At 45.1% G+C, this 23,362-nt stretch overlaps 1 protein-coding gene across 2 annotated transcripts in view; it reads left to right on the top strand.

Moving 5' to 3' along the window:
* Positions 1-2,488: 2,488 nt before the first annotated feature.
* The window catches only part of LOC146074113 (rho GTPase-activating protein 7-like), a 258,319-nt gene continuing 237,445 nt past the window's right edge, over positions 2,489-23,362 (top strand). Inside the window, exon 1 of one of the 2 annotated variants that reach the window (XM_083181889.1) lies at positions 2,489-2,609. Coding sequence is in view for 1 of the 2 variants with exons in the window: in XM_083181886.1 (XP_083038012.1) it covers positions 15,264-15,378 (115 nt within the window). In the remaining variant the exon portion in view is untranslated. Of the gene's footprint in view, positions 2,610-15,248; positions 15,379-23,362 lie in introns of those variants that run through there. The other variant, XM_083181886.1, reaches the window with a different exon arrangement.

Raw genomic sequence — 23,362 nt, 5'->3', positions numbered from 1 at the left:
CAAACTTAGTCAGTCAGGCAGGCAGCTCCTCTGTAGGGTCCCGGGCCGTCTCTCTCACCACTGATAAGGCCACAGCTCCACACAGTGGGATCACATGGGGGCATCTAGTGGCTCCTAGCAGTACTGCAGAGCCTTCCTCTGCAGATCACATTCCTCTGCTCTGCCTCCCCCGACCCTCGTGCAGCACATTATCGGCGTGGGCGAGAGCATCATGTTACCGGCGCCTCTGTCTGTCATGCTGGCAGCAGGGTGCAGAGCAGGAAAAGCGCCTCTACTGGTCGGCGCCTACCTGCTTTGCATCCCTCGCTGAGTGGGTTGTGCCGGCCCTGTTTGGAACATCATTTTCTTTCTAATGAACATTACAATCCGTACTTGCAGAATAACTTGCGTTAAAGTACTGGAGTGTTTTGCAAAATGAGTTGCATGTTTATCACAAGTATTAAATGTGTTAGTGTTGATTAGAGTGTTTTATAGGCATGATGGGAAAGTATCTGATAACATGCAGAGAGTTTATATATGTATTTTATAACAGATTCTTATCACTAAATTGAAAGATTATATAGTTGTCTAAGTATACTGTTTGTTTAAGTGATGTGAGGAATAGCAGGATTAATGTAGTAGAACGTGTTTACATGCTCCACAGCTGGAAGTCCTCAATAAAAAATAAATAACGTATAGAAGATCCCTTTCCAAGGGTCAGAAAGCAACTATCTCACTGGGGAATGGCCTTTTTGCTAAGGCCCTATGCTGGGCAAAACCTGTCAGGGCTTTACATTTTGAGGACCCTAATATTTTCATCCCCTGTTGGAGAGTGACTGAACTGTTTGGAAGCTTTTCCGCATTTCCGCATATGTATTGTATCCTGAGCAACCAGCATTACCTGCTGCCCTTCCTCATCGTGTGCAATCAAATTGCATATTCATCCGGAGCCCAACCGACCGGCAAGCAGGAGAAGGCCATTCCCTGGTGACATAGCTGCGGTGACAGCGAATGGTGTAATTTAACACCACTATTTGATCAAACTATGGAAGCGCTATTGCCCAACCACTCGTTTGTGCCATCCACTGTGAGCGGTGCAATGTGCAGTGCACGGGGATACATTCGCAAATAAAGAATTCTATTGATCTGACTGCCCCTCTCCAAATAAAGGGAGGCCACAGCTCCCGACCTCCCAAGTTGGCATTAACCCTTTCAGGTCCAACGTCTAGCCAGGCTCAACAGCCTTAGTGCTAGTAGCAAATCCAGTGGTGAACCACTTTAAAATTAGAACATTAACATCGTTCAACATTCAATGTAGACCATTTTTATATATATATATAAAACACAATATGGTTCTGTCACTCACTGCATACTTGTGCTATCTGTCCCCGGTGCTTTCTGACCAGTAACTGCAGAGCCTGCAGTGGAGCTGCTGTATGTAGACGGTGATGCGGCGGCACTCGGTCAAATAAATCACACAGAAACGGCCTGATTGCCAACGTTTCAATGATCTCTCATTTTCGTCAGGGCAGCCCTGACGAAAATGAGAGATCCTTGAAACGTTGGCAATCAGTGTGTACACCCCCTATAGGGGGGTATTCAATCCCGGGTCCTGACTGTCAGAACATCCTGACAGTCGGGACCCTGGCCCGTTTTCGGTCCGCTCACCAGTTTATCGGCAGGCGGTCAATGTCCTGCCTGCCGATTGGCAAAAAGGGGGCAGTGGATTGCCCGACTGCTTTTAAAGAAGCTTTTTAAAAATTGTGGTGCGCTGCCTCTTCAGGGCTGTCAGGAAATACAGCATTGAATAGGCGCCTGGGACTATTTCCCCTGACGGAAATTGCGGTGTCACGATCTCAGGTACATTACGCTGGTCACCAGGCCGGGGATTGGCTAGACCTGACACAGGGGTGCCATAGGTGTTTACCAGTGACCCCTCCAGTTGGGATTTGGGCTTCGCTGCTATGGACATGCCGGTCGCGGTCCCCTGAGCAGGTTCCCCATGTGGCACTGGTAACCCCTTGGAAACAGGTAGCATGGATTCAGGATTACAAATAGTCATTTTAGCCGGGTCGTACACTGGTAGTCACGGAGCACAGTACACAAGGATCAGACAGGAGAATAGTCAGAAGGCAAGCCAAGGGCATCCACTGGTAATCACTGGGCACAGTACACGAGGATCAGGCAGGAGAGTGGTCAGAAGGCAGGCTGAGATCATACACAGGTAACCCATGTTTCACGGTACAGAGGGATTAAGCTGAAGGATAGTCAGGAAACAAGCTGAAGTCAGTATCTGGTGATCAGGAACACCGTAAAGTACAAGGGACGCTAGAGCAGGTTGTGAGCCTATACTCTGGCAGCCTCTGTCCGCCAGAGACTGCCTTTTTATAGGAAGCACAATAGGCTGGATACTCGCAGGTGCCTTAATCAATGAAGGCTGAGCATGGTCAGTTCACACAGAACTCTCCTGCAGGAGAGATTCACCAGGTGTTGTAACTAATCAGCAGAGCTCAGATCACACAGACTTTCCTGCAGCATGGAGTGGATCAGAAGCTGAAATCAGCATGCAGAGTTCAACCACACAGAGCTGTCAGCAGCATGAGACAGAGCCAGCAGGATTTTACAAGCAGGTAACACTGAATACTTGCATATTGTGACATGCGGTGGGGATTGGATACCCCCCTTAGTCTTCTCATGTGATTAGCTAACACAATGTACCATTAAAACACTGCAGTGATGGTTGCTGGAAATAGGCCTCTATACAGCTATGAAGATATTCCTTTAAAAACCAGACATTTGCAGCTATTATAGTCATTAACAATGTATAGAGTGTATTTCTGATTAATTTAATGTTGTCTTCATTGAAATAAACTGTGATTTTCTTGCAAAAATAATGACATTTCTAATTGAACGGTAGTGTACATTTCTAAAGGGTGCAGATTTTTGGTCAGTAAGAATAAAATCTATCATTGGAAAGACATGTAAATAGAATTAGTACCTGTCACACTGTTTTGAAGTTGAGGTATAAGATAACAGTGTTGGTGGGTGTTTTCCTGTTAATAAATGGGAATCTCAGCAGTCTCTTACACTAGAACAAAATACTAATCTGCTACTCCTGTTTCTACTCCCACTAATGAAATCTACAGAAATCTTATTAGAGGCCAATAAAATCCAGCAAAATACCCTGGTATTACAGTTTTTTAGATAACTTGAACATCAGCCATTGTAACTTAGGGTCTGAATCACTACCGCTTGCTAAGCAGTGGTCGTTCGCTGCTTAGCGAGCAGCTTAATGTCGTACATGGGGTGAACAAATGCCCGCCACCTGTCGCTCCGCCAATCCCCTCGTTAACATAGGAATGGATGTATATGCTGACACATTCATTCGCATGTGAGCGTACAGGGAAAAAAATCATTCAAGATTTTTACCCTGTTCACAAATAAGTCAATCTAAATGGACGTATTTGCCACGGAAATGTCCAAGAATGGGACGTGCGCTGACATCAGCCCCCCACCCCATGCAGGCTTCAACCCGCCTGCGTTCGCATGGGAACGCCCAGCGTTTTTCTGGCGTACCCACCATTTTCGTGGGCATGCCCAATAAACGTTGGGCATCCTTATGAGCCAGCCCCCTGTCCTCCCCTACCCGCCCCTCTCTGTGCGGAAGCCTCAGCAACTGTGATAGTGCACACAACGGCCCTGCGTATAATCGGCCATACACATGCTTTCAGACTCACCATCCAGGGGCGGATCCAACATGAATCAGACCCTCACAGGTAGTATTCTCATTTAGACACCAGTTTATGGTCCTTAACCCACAGACATTAGTAATTTCATTATACTGCAAAGAAGTAAATATACTGTATAACATTAATATCTGCCTACTACTGCCTCTAGTAAATACTTTGAAAGCATTTTACTGATTACTGATGACCCTTATTCATACCAGGTAAAACCATCACTACAAGAAGGTACAGATGTTTTACAGCTTTGAAACTTTATTATACTGGTCCCAGATGAAAATGCACTGAATGTCCTGTTTGCAAAGTATGCGTGGGTTGTATGTTAGGCTATCAGTAACATCAGTGCACATTGGGAGCGTGCATATACTGTATACTGTGCCACATATATTTCTCCCTGTCACTGCCTTCCCTTTTGTACTCTGCCATATTTACTGCCTTATATAGTAGAGCACAGCCATTTCAATGTGTGGAGCATTCTAATTTGTCTTCTTCAACATACAGATCTGTGGCACGCCACATACCTAAAGAGAGAGGCATGGGAAAAATAAACGGAGGTGGAGACATGGGTTTGGAATAGTATGTTTTAAAGACATGGAAATCCAGGTGGATAGTTGTCTTTACTTAATGTGAGGCAAGACACTCATTTTAAAATTACATCTTTTAGTAAGTACTATATTATGTTTTTTAACATAGTATCCATAGTATCCTGCTTAGTGCTAGAAAGACCTGTGACTACCTGCAATCCAAAATAAGTCCCTACATAGCGTCATTGGCTGGTGAGCTGAATGATATGCAACTGAAGCCCCACTTCATGTAAATATATATATATATATATATATATATATATATATATATATATATATATATATATATATATATATAGAGAGAGAGAGAGAGAGTGTATGCAGGAGACTTGGCACTATTCCAACCTGTGTCAACCTGGTCCTGGTACCACCAGAGCAGAGCCCAAAGCTCTGAACAAATACAGAAATCCCGTGGGTGGCACTTGGTTCCCCAAAGAGGGGAACCGAGTGCCACCCACGGGATTTATATATATATTGAGTACAATCGTAAGTTGGCGCCCCTTGTGTCGCTCTTCACAATTAGATCGATCAAGCCTTAAGTTAATTCACCCTAGCAAATAGAAGATAGTCCATATAACTTTACATGTTTATTAAAAAGTCTCTTATTCCACACAGTGGTAGCAGATATTCCAGACCTTTACAATTTTCATTGAGGTATTTCAGATACTTGGAAATAGTAGATGAGGATACCAACGCGTTTCGTCCCTTAATGGGACTTCATCAGGGGTTTACGGATCATAAGAATTATTACGGACAGCTTTCACAAGAAGAAACAATTGTTGTACAATTCAATCAGTGCCCGACCGAATTGGCAAGGCTCCAGGTAGGCTATGTGACGACAATGGCAGGTGGATCAGGGTCAGATTTATTTGAATAAGCATTCAGCGGTGGGTCCCATCTCACAGTTCAGCAACACCAGGTGCATCGTCCCAGTTTGTGCGGTACCTGGCGGCAGCCCTTCTATCCCCTATTGCAGGTGTTAAGAAGACTCCTTGGACTGATTAACTATGCAGCAGCGGTTGTGCCACAGAGCTCAATTTGAAGAGCAGCAGTGACACTTTGATCCTGCTGTGAACTAAAAAAGTTCTGCTGTACATCCAGGTGCCCCCTTAAGGCTTGGACCCTGGAGGGTGCCTCTGAGAATTACACCCCTGGGATGGTGGTATTTAGGATCCTCTGACTAGTGTGTGGCAGGCACAAACCTGTTTGCATTATTGATGATTAGTATTTTCTTTTGTATTGTATGGTGGTCATTGAGATGATTTCTGTATTATAAGGCAAGCACAAAAATATGTGGGACATTTTGACAATGAGTTTCAGTAACTCAACCATGTGATATGTTGCACCCAAATCAATGCACCATGAACAGGACAGATGAGTTTTGGTGGCTTTTAATAGTTACATCCGACCTGCTTTGTACATGAATCAGTGAGTGCAGGTTAAGTTTCCGCTCTGCGTTGCTGTTCTTTCAATATTCATCACTTTCAAGTATGCCTGTCACTTGTAACGAAATCATGCTCTAGTTAATTAATATATAAAGTTCTATTAATTAATGTATTACTTTATTCTGTGGCTTAATGGACCATGGTGGTCTACATCCATTACGCTTTGACTTTTCATATTGCCATATATTATATACATTTTGTGTAGGTGTCAGGGGCGTAACTAGAGATTTGTATGACCCATATCAAATGTTTGTAAGGACCCTTATATACCGACCAATAGTGATAAATGTATATAACTCATGTAACTTACACAGGACAGCTGCACCTATGGTAGTTCCTGCCATGGTTGGTGTTCTTCTACAAGCTTGGTTTGAACACTTTACAATTTTGCTGCAGATCTTTCATTTAGGGCATTGGTCTTCACTGTGGGCCTGTTTCAGACTCGATCGTTAATCTGTGAGTAGATAGCCCCCACCCAGACAGAGACAAGAGAAAATGCCCTCTGTAAATCTGTGAATGAATTACTAATTGCCATCCACTCACAAATCCATATGCAATTCCCCAATCTAAAGGTTTTTGCTGCAAATGTGAGTAGATCTGGCGCTTCCACTAAGTGACTGAGATAGGCTGAGCAAAGCCGGCACTGACATCAGACACTTACTGAAAATGTCTAGGCAATAAAACAGCAGGTGTCCACCATGAGACGCCAGCTTCCTGTCAGTCATACTTTGGCCACTTCGCGTTTATGATCCTTGCGCATTTCTAGTCACTATTTCACCTTGTTCATGCGCAATGCGTACGGTACTTATGGGCAGTCATTCAATAACCGCTCCATTTGCAAATTCTCTATTTAACGATCAAGTCTATATAAGGCCTTATGTGTTGTCACATAGGCCCTTATTCTGATCGATGCGGATATTCCCGCTTGCGTACGGGCCGCCGATGTTTATCTACTGCGCATGTGCAGAGGTCACTCTGCGCATGTGCAGGCGAATTCGCCGCAAGGATTCTCTATACGCCGCACAGGGGGCGTAGAGGGGCGTGAGGGGCTACTTATCCTCATTACCCTATGCATACGCCCCGCGTTTCATGGGCGTTCCCATGCAAACGCGGGGCGTATGCATGGTAATGAGGCCGTGACGCGTGGGTACGGGGCGGGCATCTGACATCGCCGGATGTCAGCTGCCCGCCCCCATACAAGATTTCACACGGACAAGTGTCCGTGTGGTCTTGTGTTGCGGGACCTGGTGGAGCGTGCGGCCCTGCATTCGATGTTCGGCGACCATCGAATGCAGGGGCTGCTCCCACCATGGAGGAGGCGTATCCCCGTCCAATTTCATGCGGATCGCCACATATCCGCGTACGGACGGCAGGTGGCGATCCGTATGGAAGGCGGGGATTCGCCTGCACGGTTGCGGCCGCATATTCTGATCGGGCCGCACCGATCAGAATAAGGGCCATAGTCTGCATAGATATATTGTTCACACATGGTTACAGTGTGTATCCTGTCCTCACCACCCACTGACCAGAGTTGTGCTGCTAGCTGTAATGCATCCCACATGCCTTCTCTTGTACTCTAAAATCTTATGTAAGTGGAATCTGCTGCGCTATATAAGACACTGTAATGGAATCTGCTGCACTATATAAGACACTGTAATGGAATCTGCTGCACTATATAAGACACTGTAACGGAATCTGCTGCGCTATATAAGACACTGTAACGGAATCTGCTGCGCTATATAAGACGCTGTAACGGAATCTGCTGCGCTAAATAAGACGCTGTAACGGAATCTGCTGCGCTATATAAGACACTGTAACGGAATCTTCTGCGCTATATAAGACGCTGTAACGGAATCTGCTGCACTATATAAGACGCTGTAACAGAATCTGCTGCGCTATATAAGACACTGTAACGGAATCTGCTGCGCTATATAAGTAACTGTAATGGAATCTGCTGCGCTATATAAGACACTGTAACGGAATCTGCTGCGCTATATAAGACACTGTAATGGAATCTGCTGCGCTATATAAGACACTGTAATGGAATCTGCTGCACTATATAAGACACTGTAATGGAATCTGCTGCACTATATAAGACACTGTAACGGAATCTGCTGCGCTATATAAGACACTGTAACGGAATCTGCTGCGCTATATAAGACGCTGTAACGGAATCTGCTGCGCTAAATAAGACGCTGTAACGGAATCTGCTGCGCTATATAACATGCTGACAGCTGTAAATAAATAAATATATATATACAGCACAGCAGGGCAGCAGCAGATGTCAGAGAGATTCACTCCCCCCCCCCCCCCCCCAGGACCCACGAATCCCCCAAACCCCAAGTGTATTATTAATCTTATTATTACATCATTAATTAGCTGTAATAAGAGGGAAAAAAAGAAATCCACCTTGAATAATGTTAGCAGGGCGGCACGGGCAGCAGCAGAAACTCTCCTCACCAGCGCTTGGGATGGCTGTGGCTGATGACGGAGGAGGGAGTGAGAGGCAGGACACTGTGTGAGGAATCTGAGTGCTGCTGCGCTGCGCTGCCCGGAAGCCGGTCCGAGCAGCAGCAGCAGCAGCACGAATTTACATGAGGGAGTCACCTAGCGTCACGGACCGGCAGGGGGCAGGAGGCAGGCGCCGGGCAGGGCAGCCGCCGGCGCACGCTGCCCGTATAGTCTTTCGTGCAGGGATGATTTTTGCGGAGGGGGGGCGGGCCGGCGGCGCCATCCGACCAATCGCCGCCCGGAGCATGAGCTCCGGTGGCTCCGCCCTCCCTACGCCTCTGGGCCCTCTTACCTCAAAGTCTGTCTGTTGTTACCTAGTTTGCTTTATCACTGTGTACAATTGTAAAGCGCAACATAATCTGCTACACTATATAAGAAACTGGAAATAAATAAATATATAATAAATTGACCGCTCTTTATTTTCCACTTCCATCTCCATTCCTTGCTGAGGACCTGTTACCTCTTAACGTTCAGATATGTACAGATATGATTGGGACAGAACAAAAGATGCCAGCGCAGAGGTCAGAATAAGGAGAAAGGTAACAGGGCCAGGACAGCTGGGCTAGGATAGAGGTGACAGGACCAGGACAGAACAAAGAGGACAGGATATAATGACGACAGGACCAGGACAGGAGAGATAAGTACAGATAGGGCAGAGGTGACCAGGCCAGTACAAATAGGGCAGGGACAGTACAGTGGGGAAGAACAGAAATTACAGGGACAGTACAGAGTTAACCTGAACAAGATAGAAGTGACAGGTACAGAACCGAAGGGGCAGGAGTGAGGGGTGACAGGACCAGGACAGGGTCCAGCACAGGTCCAGGACAGGAGAGATTTGTGCTATGGAAAGGACATAGGTGACCTGGCCAGCACAGAGATGACAGTAACATTACAGTGGGGAAGAACAGAAATGGCAGGGCTACCTCACTAGGATGCTGGCAGAGGACTCACCTGCCTCTTTGACTTAAAGAAATACAATTGGTCGGCGTTCTCCTCCCAGATTCCTATAACAATGCTCTTAACTTGCAACCAAACCCATATAGTGTAGTATTCTGTACAGTATATTATTAACATTTGTACAGCAACAATGTTTATAATATCACTGGTATTTGTAGTGATCTCTTGGCACTACCTGGCACAGTAAATGCTCATACACACAGGCTGACTTCATTGCGAGTAGTTTAGCACAGATTGCTCAGCAAACATTGCTGACACATGCTATGCACCATCAATGTGTGCAAGTGATCTGTGCTACTTGGTTTCAAGGGCCGTGTAGCATGATCTGACTAGATCTTTACTACATGTGATCAAGATATCAGCGGGCAATGGCAATGTGCGGGACTGCTCATCGCTGTCGCTTGGGGGCATACACACGGAGCGATCCACAATGTGAAGGTCGACAGTTAAAAGGTCGCATCTCTCATCTAACTCAATAGCCGGAATTCAATGTTCCGGCATGTCGAGTGTCGGACTTCAGAGGATTGGGAAAAACTAGACAAACCATGTCCGTTTCCGACAATACAGACTCACCTCCATAGCGAGGTGGGCCTGTAGGGATGGCGACTCCCGGCCGGGATTGAATAATTTAACTGCCGATAATTTCACTGTTGGAAATATTGGCAGACATTGAATATCCCCTATTGCTTCTAAAAATGAAAATAGGTGATGTTGCCCATAGCAGCCAATCAGATTCTGTCTATAATTTTATAGGATGCAATAAAGAAATGATAGACAGAATCTGATTGTTTTCTGTGGGCAACATCAGTTATTTTCCTTTTTATAATCTTTAGTAAAGTGACCCTTTACTCTCTGGAGCAAACCTCCCAACTTTTGGTTTCCTACAGTTGGGTCCTACCAAGAAGGCAATGGGGCTACCGGATGAATGGGCAGGGCCTTACTCAGAGGGGGAGTGGCCTAGCAGAGCGGCTCCCCGTTTTTCACTTTGGGGACATGCCAAGCATTCCCCAAGCAGCTGGGTAGTCCCACGGCGATCGCGGCTACTTTGCAGAAGTAGAGCAGCAGAGATCTCCGGCCCCCCCCAACTGCCCCCCGCGGAACACTGCAACCCGTGGGCGTGACAGTCTCCAATTAGCAGGACTGTCCCCCTGTAATCGGGACAGTTGGGAGTTATGCTCTGGAGTAGGCATTGTTAGTGCATTGTCATTCTATACAGTGTGCCCCTTTCACTTTTTTGTGAGACCCCAAAATGGATTCTAATGTAAGCCATATGTGTCTGTTTATCTATTGCACAATGGTATATAAAAGGACTCTTCAAGTTCCGATTTATTTATGCTTATGTATTTGCACTTGTATGTCTTGACAACTGAACAATATTACTTATCTTTCTATATACAATGTGCTGGATTTATAACCAACAGCTATCTAACACCAAGTTCCTTCCAAACAATAGTTCCCCATTTGTCATCTGTATAAGCAAGTTATGCAACCAGAGCAGCTCCTCTCCCCTGCATTTCTCTCTTCCTGAGCATCAGATGGCATGGCAATTCTAAATATTTATTTAGACTGACTAATACAAGCCAGTTCTGTTACCAAATACAGCTTCCACCATAGCTAACAAGGCAGGGGCACAGAAAATATTCCCTGCACACTATACTGTAAACATATATGATGTGTTGCTATTAGAAGAAAAAACAATAAACACATTTTGTAATCCCTCCTAAGAGGGAGAGAAGGGTGCGCTGGGCTCCGGAGATACTGAAGAAGTTCAGTCCAGTGATACTGCCATTAAAGTCCAGTCCAATGATACTGCTGAAGTTCCAGTCCATTAAAGTGCTGTATAAATCCAGCCCAGTGATACTGCTGTTAAAGTTCAGTCCAGTGATACTGCTGTATAAGTCCAGTCCAGTGATACTGCGGTATATGTAAGTCCAGTCCAGTGATACTGCTGCATAAGTCCAGTCCAGTGGTACTGCCATAAAAGCCCAGTCCAGTGATACTGTTTTATAAATTTAGTCCAGTGATACTTCTGTATAAATCCAGTCCAGTGGTACTGCCATTAAAGTCCAGTCCAGTGGTACTGCCGTTAACGTCCAGAGATACTGCTTTATAAATCCAGCCCAGTAATACTGCCATAAAAGTACAATGATACTGCTGCAGGGCCGGATTATAATGGAGGCACAAGGGGTCAGTGCCCCTGGGCCCCCCACTTTTTTTTTTTTAGCTAAAGGTTTTGTGCATGGGAGTGGGGTAGTGCTACAGCTTCACCTATCTGCCAATGTGACAATGATTAATGGTGCTGAGCATCAGGAGCCAAGGCACACTGATTGCACAAGTGTGCAGTGCATTCCTGGGAGTTGTCTAACTCCCATGACACTTTAAACCAGAGGGCAGAGGCTGAGAGGTTTGTGCTGAGCTCTAATTGGCGGAGCTCATTACATGCCCATGGAGAACAGCAGCAGCAGCTTAGTCATGGGAGGGTTTTTAATCAAAGGCAGCACTAGGACTTAGTATTTATGTGTGTGTGTGTGTGTGTGTGTGTATATATATATATATATATATATATATATGCGATTTTCAAACAAATGAAAACAGGAGGCGGCACTCAAAGAAAACGTGGTCAACTTATATTAAAGTATACATGTGCAAAAAATGGTCAGCATACATGGTCGACAGTTTCGGAGCTGACGCCCCTTCCTCAAGACCACTGACACATCAACTGAAACAACCAAAGCATAAAGGTAAAGTGCAGTTCTGCACTTTACCTTTATGCTTTGGTTGTTTCAGTTGATGTGTCAGTGGTCTTGAGGAAGGGGCGTCAGCTCCGAAACTGTCGACCATGTATGCTGACCATTTTTTGCACATGTATACTTTAATATAAGTTGACCACGTTTTCTTTGAGTGCCGCCTCCTGTTTTCATTTGTTTGAAAATCGCTTCTATATGTCCTCGATGTGGAAGGCACCCTAACTGCTGCTCTATTTGTTTCACCAAGTGCCGGTCCTCCCGACCCATATATATATATATATATATATATATATATATATATATATATATATATATATATATATATATATATATGCAGTTACCCATTGACCAAGTTTATACTGCCTTTACTCTGTGTTTTGACAGTGTAATATTCTCCCATGCAGTGTGCGGCCAGTAATGACAAGTGCAAGGGGGCCCCCCTGGCTAAAGTACCCCGGGCCCCCCGATGGCTTAATCTGGCACTGTATTGCTGTATATGTCCAGTCCAGTGATACTGCAGTGAAAGTCCAGTGGTACTGCCGTTTAAATCCAGTCCAGTGATACTGCTGCATAAATCCACTCCAGTGATACCGCTGAAAAATTCCAGTCCAGTCATACTGCTGTATAATTCCAGTCCAGTCATACTGCTGTTAAAGTCCAGTCCAGTGATGCTTTATAATTCCAGTTCAGTGATACTACCGATAAAGTCCAGTGACACTACCATTAAAGTCCACTGATACTACCATTAAAGTCTAGTCCAGTGATACTGCTGTATAATTCCAGTCCAGTGATACTGCGGAATAGTCCAGTCCTGTGGGAGAGGAGTGCTGCTGTAAATTTTAGTTGGCATTACTGATAAGTGATGATACTGGAGAGTTATCCGGGAACTGTGGGAGAGGGGTGGTGATGTATATGATATTAAATTGCAATGAAGAGTAGACACACTGGAGTAAAACAAAGTAGTCAAGGCCCAACAAAAACATTGGGTGAAATGTAATCAGGTGAGAGAATCCAAAGTGGCAATCATTTACACTGCAAAAAACACCAGAGGGTGGCGATACACTGCCCAGCGGAGACAGGGCGGACGGCTAATGGTAAATAGGAAAATGCGGTAAAACCCCCGTTTTACCGCATTTCCCCTTTAGTACATCCCGCCCCAAATCTCTCACTTCCTGATTCTCTCACCCTATTACATTTCACCAATTGCATCTTTTTCCTGCCAATATATTACATGATTGTAAGCTTGCAAGCAGGACCCTCCTGCCTCTATATCGGTCTGTTACTAGTACCACCCAGTTTGTTTTATCACTGTTGTTCCAATTGGTGTGACCTTTTGGCCTAAAAACAACATTATGAGGTGTAAGGTGTTCAGGATAGACTGGAAATTAATGTTATTGATGTTAATAATAGCGTAGGAGCAAAAAAAAAATACATTCTGCGATTTTAGCTTTTTTTTTTCTTTTTGTTTTATCCAGATACAAAACACAAAACACAAAACATGGAAGGGTGGTGTTTTGGAACAGATCCAGATCCAAAACACGGCTGGAGATACAGACCCAAAACATGAAAAGTAGCCGGTGCACATCCCTGCTAGCTACATGTATCTGTGTAACGCTAATTAAAGACATGAATCTAACCAAATGCAATGGCTACTGAGATAGACCCAGTTGCAGGAATTCTGCAATAGAAATATGTCATGTCACTTCAGTAATTTGGGGCTGATTCATATGCCCTGCTCACCCCTTACTTTGAAGTATTCATACGAGTGTGTTTTTTCAATTTATCCAAAAGAATTTTCCCCACCTTGGAGCTTACAGATTTATTTGATGTAGCTAAGTAGAAAAAAATGTCTCAGGGCACAACATTCCCAAATGACATGTGCACTGCATTAGTCCCATATGAGGATTCTAAGTTCTATGTTCAATTACAAGTGTGCCTAACACCACAATATACTGCAAAGTGCTTAGATACATTAAAAGTCGCGGTTCTTCAGATAGATACATATAATACAATGAGGTTATCTATGAGCACATGCACTTATTAGAGCAAAGCATAGGAAATAGTATGTTTTGATTTTGAAGCTAATTTCATGTGGTCCTTTAAATGTATAAATTGATCATATATACAACTGACATCCACTACATGGAACAGATTACATTGGCCCTGCTTAAAGAGCTGGACATCTGGACATCTATTTACATATATTTTATTTTATGCAGAATGTAACAAATGAGACCTTTGCTTTCATTGGCTAACTTATATTGATAAAAACGAAGTTCTGGACAGTTGCTATGGGATATATTCAGCATCTTGACAGTCAGGATGACAACGGTCATAATACTGACAGCGGCATACTGACACATTCTGCAGGTAAGTATCAGGGTTGCTGTGCGGGAGGGGTGTGTTAGGGGGAGGGAAAGGGTTACAGTACTGTTTTGTGCTGTAACCCCTTGCAACCAAACAGCTTCTAGTAGTTTTATGAAAGCTGATGGCTACTACTATTGCTGCATCATATTGCTCTTAGAATGTTCTGAAAAATGATATTTGTGTTATTTACACATTTCATTTACTAAATATAATGTTTGTCTTATTTAACAAATTCAACCACCTCTTCTGACACTGGTGATCTAAAATGACACAAAGAGTGAAATTTAATAGGATGAGAGATTCAGAAAGTGAGAGATTTGGGAAGAAATCTCCAGTTTTTTAAAGCGGCAATCATTGACACTGCAAAATCAAACTGGCTTTGCAGTGTAAGTGATTGGCGCTTTAAAAAACTGGAGACTTCCTACCGAATCTCTCACTTTCTGATTCTCTCACCCTATTACATTTCCCCCAAAGTCTATGCTAACTTAAAATGCAAAATGTACTTGAAAAATTGATGAAGCTTTCATTACATTAAAAGTTAAAGAAAAAGCAGAACTTGCACTAGTAGAACGCTGTGTGCAATGCAATCGTTATACTGCCTGATTGTCCAAAACTTTTATTTACAGATGTGATTGGAGTATGTTTAGCTAGTCTGTCAGCTGAGATGTAGAGCTCTGATGAGCTGCAAGGCAGAGGGGACCCTAGTGGGCTGCTATTTCCTTTCCAGCCTGGCCTGACCCCAAACAATTTAGAGGGAGGTTTTCTGTTTCTGTGAGAGACAGTGAGAGGGGTGTTAACAAGACTAACAGATCCCTGTAAAAGACCAGGCTGTATTATTTGATATCACCACTGTTAAAGGCAATTGGGATTTGCACACTGCCTGAAATTTAATGGGATAAAGAGACTTTGGATTATACTGCATACATCGACATGGCGTATCCAGGAAAGTCCCGTCTGAAAAGATCTGTCAGTGAGCACATCAAGGATTCCACTAACAAAGCTTGGGATGTGTTCTGGAAGAGTGCACGGGAAAGAAGGTTATCAGGTTAGGCTGATTGATTGATTGATTGACTGTTGATGAATTAATGACAATCTATGTACTATACCCTACCTATGATATCCCTGAAATGAGCCAGGTGACTAGAAGTGTAATAAGCTGATGTACTGTACAATAGCTACAACTGGTCACAGCTGATAAGATGACACTGTATTTGTTTTCTTTTGCTGTTGCATGCTTCTTGGGGTATATTTAATTAGATGGTACATTCTGGACTAATGTGTTTTAGTCCGTAGATATTGATTAAGTGCCTGGCGTTGGTCTGTATCTTGGAGTTGATGGAGAAACATTTACATTACAGAGAAGTGTATGTTTGTTAACGGGGATGCTTTCTGGATGCCAGCAGTTGGAATACGACACCGAAATCGTGACACTGGTTCCGGAACTCTGAGACTGCTCACAATGGGGCAGATATATTAAGATTTGTGAAGAGATAAAGTGGAGAAAAAGTGGAAGGTGATATAGCACAGCCAATCAACCCCCAACTGTCATTTTTCAAACAACTGATTGGCGGGTGCATTATCACCTTCCACTTTATCTCTTCACCAGGCTAAATTCATCTTCCCCAATGTTGGCACTGAAATCCCAACACTGGTCAGAAAACCAATGCCAGAATTCTGACAGCTGACAATGCTGGGACTGGAACACCAACTGATGGCATCCTGAACACAAGTATGCTGGGGTGGTTGGTGTTAGGCGTGAAGGGGGGGGGGGGGGGGGGTTATGGTTGGACTGCAGGTAGGGAAGGCTTGAATACTTCCCACCTGGGTTTGTAGATTCTATGATTGGGATGCTGCTGTTGGTCTTTTGTTCTCTGGCATCCTTGTGCCAGGGTGGTGATACCAACCCATTGACAGTTGTAGGGTGCACATTATACAGCAATTCACTTTCAGTTATTCATAATGTTTCATTTTGAAATTTCATTTTAAAAGTCTCGATCCTTAAATAATCATTCTGTACTGTATTAGATTATGCTGGTTGTTGCACCACCTCTCATATTACTGGCACAGTGGTTTATTTACTTCCTACAGAGATGGTGATGGTATTTGGGATATTGTCCTTCTGACGCATGCAGTGCTGCTGGATTTTTTTGGCATATTACACCTGTGCTGTCGTGATTAAATGTATGACCCTTTATCTTACATGGTGACTACTTCTAGTAGTGTACGGAATCATTACTGCCAGGGGAGCATTGTACAAAAACAAATTATATTGTATAACTGTAATGTCAGCTTGTGACTCTTAATTGCTTAAGATGGGACAGGCGAAGAAATGGTACACAATTAGGTATTTACAGATTAGCTAAGGATGTGCAAAACTCAGCTGCAGTGTTTGATTAGAGTGAGCTGCTGTTACTGTGTTACTGCCACATTGATGTAATTGTCTTTTGCTATTCCAATAACCTTAAGTTGGGTGCCAACCGGTCGATATGTGCTTGACGGTATGGACGATATTCTAACCAGTATCATGTGCATATTGTCAGTCAATATCTTTAACCATACAATCATTGACCCTCACTGTTGTCTGTACATGTAGCTCAGTCTGACAATCTCCTCAGTGACTGCATGTACGCAGTGAGGGGCGGGTGATGTCACGAGCGATACCATTCAGGGTGTATGCCCTATATCAGGCCTGGCCAACCTGGGAGAACACAATTTCCAGAATGCCTTTCTGCAGTTTTGCTGTTGGGGAATACTAAAACTGTGGCATAGCATACTGCGATGTGTAGTTTCACGACAGCTGGAGAGCCACTGCCCTATATACTGCTCCCGAGGCATCCGTAGGAATCGCTCCAGTGTGTACCCAGCATTAGGTAGAGGATTTTGCAGTGCAGGCTATAGGTTTTGCTAACCTGGGATTACTGTGTTGAAATTGCATTACATTAACCTGTATATAGAAAATGGAATTATAGTTGTAATTTGATACTAGTGTTTTCAGATTGATGGTATATCCTACAGTGGAAATAGGTAGTCCATGCTAGCAATGAAAACTACTCCTGTATCGGGATACGGTCACTAGGTCTCCAATAACTAGGTCCACAAGCATTAGGTCGACACCATAGGTCCACATGCATGAAGGTCGACATGACTGAAGGGTGACATGGGTTAAGTCGACAGGTCATTAGGACGACACAAGCATTAGGTTGACATGGGGAAGGTCGACAATCAAAAGGTTGATCCCTTTTATATTGAGCCGACATACGCCGACAGGCGGTATTTCATGTCCTACCATCCACTAGGGCGTGGTGGGAGAATAAAATAGTGTGCTGAGCACAGCAAGGCACCGTGCCCGAAGCATGGCGAGTGCAGCGATGTGAGGGTACGAGGTTCTACGTTAGTGCCAATATCAACTGTGTAAAATGTGGGCCCCAAAAAAAAACCAATGTCGACCTTTTGACTATCCACATTCCCCATTGTCGACCTAATGACCTGTCGACCTTCATGCATGTCAACCTTCAGTCATGTCAACCTAGTGGTGTCGACCTAATGCTTGTCGACCTCGTTACTGTCTATCCAATGATCCCATTCCCATGTGTCAGTGTTCCTGAAGAGGTAATGCAGCTTTGGGGTTGCCACAATCTGTATGTGGGGTTTGTGCATCATGCTGAATGGAATGGAAAGTTTACAGTAGGTTTGCGATGTATTTAATTCTAGTACACAGAAGATGCATCCCATGGGTTTTAGCAGTGGCAGCTCGTACCTTATTGGGGGAGGGGGGCTTCATTAAAGGGGGGGCAGCTCCTCTGGATTGAAACTGGACACTGGGCAGCACAGCTGTGCTGCCCAGTGTCCCATTTCAGTCCAGAGGAACTGCCTCCCTTTTTTTATTTTATTTTTAAAAAAGGGTAGCACCCCAGGACTGGTACGGCAGATTTAGCAGCTTCCTATAGTGTTCATTGTAGCACCTGCCATCTTTGAAAACTATGCAGTTCCTGTTCCCTGCCTGGGGTGTCGCTGTCTGCTGTGGTGTTTCTAGCACTGGTCTGGTTTGCATATCAGTGCTGATATACAGACCTCACTGTGCTAGAAGCACTACAGCAGACAGCGACACCCCAGGAAGGGAAGAGGAACTATATGGGTTTTCAAAGATGGCGGGTGCTACAATGAACACTATACCCATACATTTTACTGCACACTTGGCTCACCCTTGGACTGATACAGCACCCCTGGTATGATATGGCACACTTAACAGCCCTTGCAGTAAAAAAAAAAAAAATGAAACAAAAAAAACCCTCACCTTTTTATTTAAATTAAAAAAAGGGGGGGCAGCTCCCCCGGACTGATATGGGACACTGGGCAGCACAGCTGGACTTATATGGTACATTAGGCAGGACAGCTGAACTGATACGGGGCAGCCCTGTAGTAAAAAAAAATATAAAAATAAAAATTGTTCAGAGAGCCCCTTAGTTGTCCCCCACAGCAGTCCCATATAAGAGCCCCCTTTAGGAGTGTCCCCATAATAGTAGCCTTAATAATGCTTCCTTAGTAGTTGCACCTTCAGTAGTTCCCCCTTAGTATAGTTTCCCCCACAGTCAGAGGCAGAACTCTGGGAGGCAATGGAGTCATCTGCCGCCGGGCTCCTGCTCCCAAGGGGGCACCTCTCCTCCCCTGGAAGTTTAAATCAGTTATTTAAAAGCCAACAATATTGTTTCTATGGCTGAGTTCTGAAATATAATTGTGCTCTCATCCCACGTCTCCTGACATACTGGATCTGTGTATGCTGTTCCGTCTCGTGGTCGCAGTGTGGAGAACGCCACCGCTCCCGTGCCGGATCTGCTGGATTTGCATCTAGTCTCCGGGCTACAGAGTGCTGTGATTACTCCCCATGCTGATCTTCTTTTGTTGAATTGTATGTGAGCCTACACTATTTTATAGTAAAACTGTCCATCACTTTGCTCATGTGTGCGCTCCTTCTTATCTTCTTGTTACATGTTCTGTGGTGCTGAGGCCGAGACAAGCCTCCTTGAAGTGAGCTGCACTACACAGTATGATACGGATATCAATTTAAAACTCTGACTTTGCGCAGATTCCCATTCCACGTCCCTGATATATACATATTTTATTATCTATTTTGGGTGTTGGATGACTGGATGACTGCCCCACAGGGGGTTTCAGGACGGTCAGCATCCTGACTGCCAGTGCTCCAGCAGGGGGATCCCAACTGACAGGGGCTATTCTCCCTTGTGGGGGTCCACCTGCCTTTAAGTCCCTAGATCCCTCTCCTTCTCAGTAGTTTTCATTATAGTGCCATTTATACTATATTTAGTATATGTATTATGTATTTGTTCATGCCTATATTTGTGATCGTTTAGTTCAGTAAGCATTACACTGTATTTAGGGATAGGTTCTCTTTTGATTCTCATGGAAAGTATCAGTCTAATTTTATTATTATAAGCCATATAGTTGTTGAAGCATATTATGCTTTTTTACATTGCATCTGTATTGCTGGGATTATTGTATGTACTTTCAATGTGTACATGATATGTTTAATGATATGCATGGTTTATTTTGAGGCAAAAACTTTAATAAAAGTTTTAAAAAGATGCCCAGCAACATGGGGTTAACCCCATTAGTGCCATGGTGGCCGTTTTCTCAACAAAACAAGGGGGTCTCCGGCAACAGCCTAAATAGCTTTCCATGCTGAAATAAAAATGCAGAGCCCTCATAAGAATGACATGAGGCAGTCACATCCTAATTGTCTCCAACATTTGCTGGTTGCTGGCAACCTGAATAAACTTTGAATTGGGAAGAAGCCATTGGTAGACTCAGAGAGAATGTAACGGTGATGGGTGCAGGTAGTACTGTATTTTTATTATAACCCGTTCACACCACACAACCCAGGTTGACCCAGGTCACTGTTGGCAATGTGAAAGGGCCTTTTGAAAAATCCCTGGTCCAGCAGCCCAGCAATCCGACCCAGGTTTAACCAGTGCCCAGACTGGCAAACCCGGAAAACACGGGATTGCTGCGCCACTGAGCTGAGTGCTGAGTGCCCAGTTGCACCTCCTTCCGCCTGGCTGGGTGCGGCATGACTGCTAATGTCATGCTGTGCACAGCCGGGTTGCAGGGGGCAGGGCTGAGCAGTGGGATTTAGTACTCAGCAGCACTGCCCAGGCCCTGGGAGACACCATGGTGGGTTTTTTATGGAGTGCTCCCCAAAAAACTTGCCCAGTGGGGAACGCTCCCTAAAAAACCCCCACCACAAAAGGGGTTAATGAAGGGGAAGGGTTTCACCCTTTTCCTGTTTACATTATAGGGAGGAGGCAGCATCAGCTCCAAGTGCTGCCTCCCCCCCAATGATTCCCCCGCCTTATTGCCAGGTCACTGCAGGTAACATCACCTCGCAATTGCTGGGTCGCTCCCGGAACACAGTGTCTAAATCCCGGATGTGACACAAGTCGACATTTCGATGTGAAAAGGGTATTTGGTAATTGACCAGAAAAACCCTTTTAGAAAACAATATTTTTACAAGAGTAGTTAGCCTTTAATGCTATATTTTCAGTGCCACCCCCACGTCTTTACACTATAAAGTTTGCTTTATCATTAAATCTGTTTGTAGATGTGCTTGTTATTATTTTTCTGTTGTTATTTTACTAAGGAAACAGCAACAAAATACATATAATAAAAAAAGTTCTTTCTATTGTGCTCAAAAATCTGACTATAAAATTGGGCAGCAAATGTGATTGGCTTACATTTATTTTTCTAGTTTATTTGTACTGGATAGGAAAGTGCTCTGGAGGAAACATTGCATCCATAGTTTATATAAATCAGTGAAAACAGTTTGTAAACATTCTATCTATAGCTGCTTACAATGTTGACGTAACATGACTCCTTAAACTCCGTTGTTAGTACACGGACTGGTCAGCCCATTCACAAGCTGACAGCATCCCCTTCAGAGAGGTCTTTCACTCCCAGTCCAAAACCGCATGCTTAATTACAAAATAAACAAACATTGCTAAACTTCTTTTTATCTCTGGGTGGGAAAAACAAAGTCAACTAAATAATGTGAAAGTAAATGTGGAAACCTTCAGCTTGGCTTAGGCCCCCATACATTAGGCCGACTTGTCCTTAGGACAAGTCGGACCCAATTCTCCTGTGAGCCGCCCGGCAGCTCCCCGGGAGGCTCACATACAATTTGACACTTGATGTGCCAAATTTACATGTGATAAATCGCTTGCGATTTACCACATGTAACGGGGAGCTGCGGGCGGTGAGGAGCAGGGGGCAGGCGGTGAGTGGCAGGGGGGGCGCCGGTGATGCTGGGGCGCAGGGAGCCATGTAAGAAGCCCCTGCCGTCAGCGGGAGCAGGGGGGGCGGCGCAGAGTACCAGAGCGCCGGGCAGGGAAGACGCTGCCTGGCAGCGGCGGAACTCGGGAGCAGCAGAAAACTTAAAAAAAAAGCCCATACAAACGCATAGGAAGCCATTGATTGGCTGAGACCTCTCTCAGCCAATTAGCGATTGGCTGAGAGAGGTCTCAGCCAATCAATGGCTTCCTATGCGTTTGAATGGGCTTTTTTTTTTTTTTTAAGTGTTCTGCTCCCGGCGCCACTCGCGCTGCCTGGCAGCGTCTTCTCCTGCCCGGCTCTCTGGTACTCTGCGCCGCCCCCCCTGCTCCCGCTGACGGGATGGGACGGGACGCACAGTGGCGGCTATTAGATTTTCAAAATACCTGTCAAATGACCGGCCGTTCTGTGATTGGCTGAGAGAGCTCTCAGCCAATCACAGAACGGCCGGTCATTTGACAGGGATTTTAAAAATCTAATAGCCGCCACTGCGCGTCCCGTCCCGTCCCGTCCCGCAGCGCTGCTATTTGTGAGCACAGCTGCCCTGCCAGGTCAGTGTGTCTGCCCGCCGTGCTCCCCCGCCCCCCGGTGTCTGCATGCATATGCCTGACAGGTGGGCAGGCATATGCATAGCATACAGGGAGGTCGGATGATCTTATGTGCTGACCGTCCAACCTCCCTGATCCGGTCCGATGCGCACGGGACCGCGCATCGGATCGGATCATACATCACACACCTGCGATTTTGGGGCGATTTCATCCGGTTATCGGCCCAAAGTGCCGAAATCGGATGAAATCGTCCCAAAATCGTATAGTGTATGGGGGCCTTAAGTGCCTCAGAGGTGCTATTCATTTCATATTTACTATCTCATGGCAGTATTGACCGTATTAATTGTCTCAGATCAGTATAACGTGAACATATTGATGACAGTAGAAATTTGTCTTGGGTTCAGAGTTATATGGTATAGACATCTACCACATAAATAATGTATTCTTTAATAAGTGTACTTTCCCCTCCCCCTAGTGTTCCCCCCCCCCCCCAAAAAAAAAACCACAAGTTAAATTATTGTTGGCTAGTGGACCCCCCCTTCCCAAAAAATCACAATCAGCATCCTGGCAGTGGGCCTGCTATTCACGGTACTCCCGCGCCCCCTCCCGCGATTCACGGACCCCCGCGACCCCCCCTCCTGCAATTTGCGGACCCCCTTGTCCCGCGATTCACACCCCCCTCCCGCGTTTTGCTGACCCCCGAACACCCCCCTCACGAGATTCACGGACCCCCACGACCCCCCCTCCCGCCGCTCTACCTCCGCCTCCCCCCTCTATCTCTTCACTGGCTCCCCATTCCTTTCCGAGTTCTCTTTAAACTCCTCACCACCACCTACAAGGCTCTCTCCTCCTCCACCGCTCCTTACCTCTCTTCACTGATCTCTATCCACACTCCCTCCTGTCCTTTTCGCTCCGCCGCTGACCGCCGACTGACCTCTCACCTAATCACCTCCTCCCACTCCCGTGTCCAAGACTTCTCTCGCACTGCCCCCATCAGGCTTTCTGATTTCCTTACCTCCTTCAAGCGCTACCTCAAAACACACTTTTTTCGACTAGCCTATCCCTCCTCCTAACCTCTTTTGATCCTCCTATCCTGCCTCCGTTCCCATCCGTTCCTACTTATCCTATTGTTTTTCGTTC

The sequence above is a fragment of the Crinia signifera genome, chromosome 4 (assembly GCF_055691185.1).
Source record: "Crinia signifera chromosome 4, ASM5569118v1, whole genome shotgun sequence".
Taxonomy (NCBI): domain Eukaryota; kingdom Metazoa; phylum Chordata; class Amphibia; order Anura; family Myobatrachidae; genus Crinia; species Crinia signifera.
The sequence above is the reverse complement of the archived record's forward strand: the minus strand, read 5'-3'. Positions and strand labels throughout refer to the sequence as shown.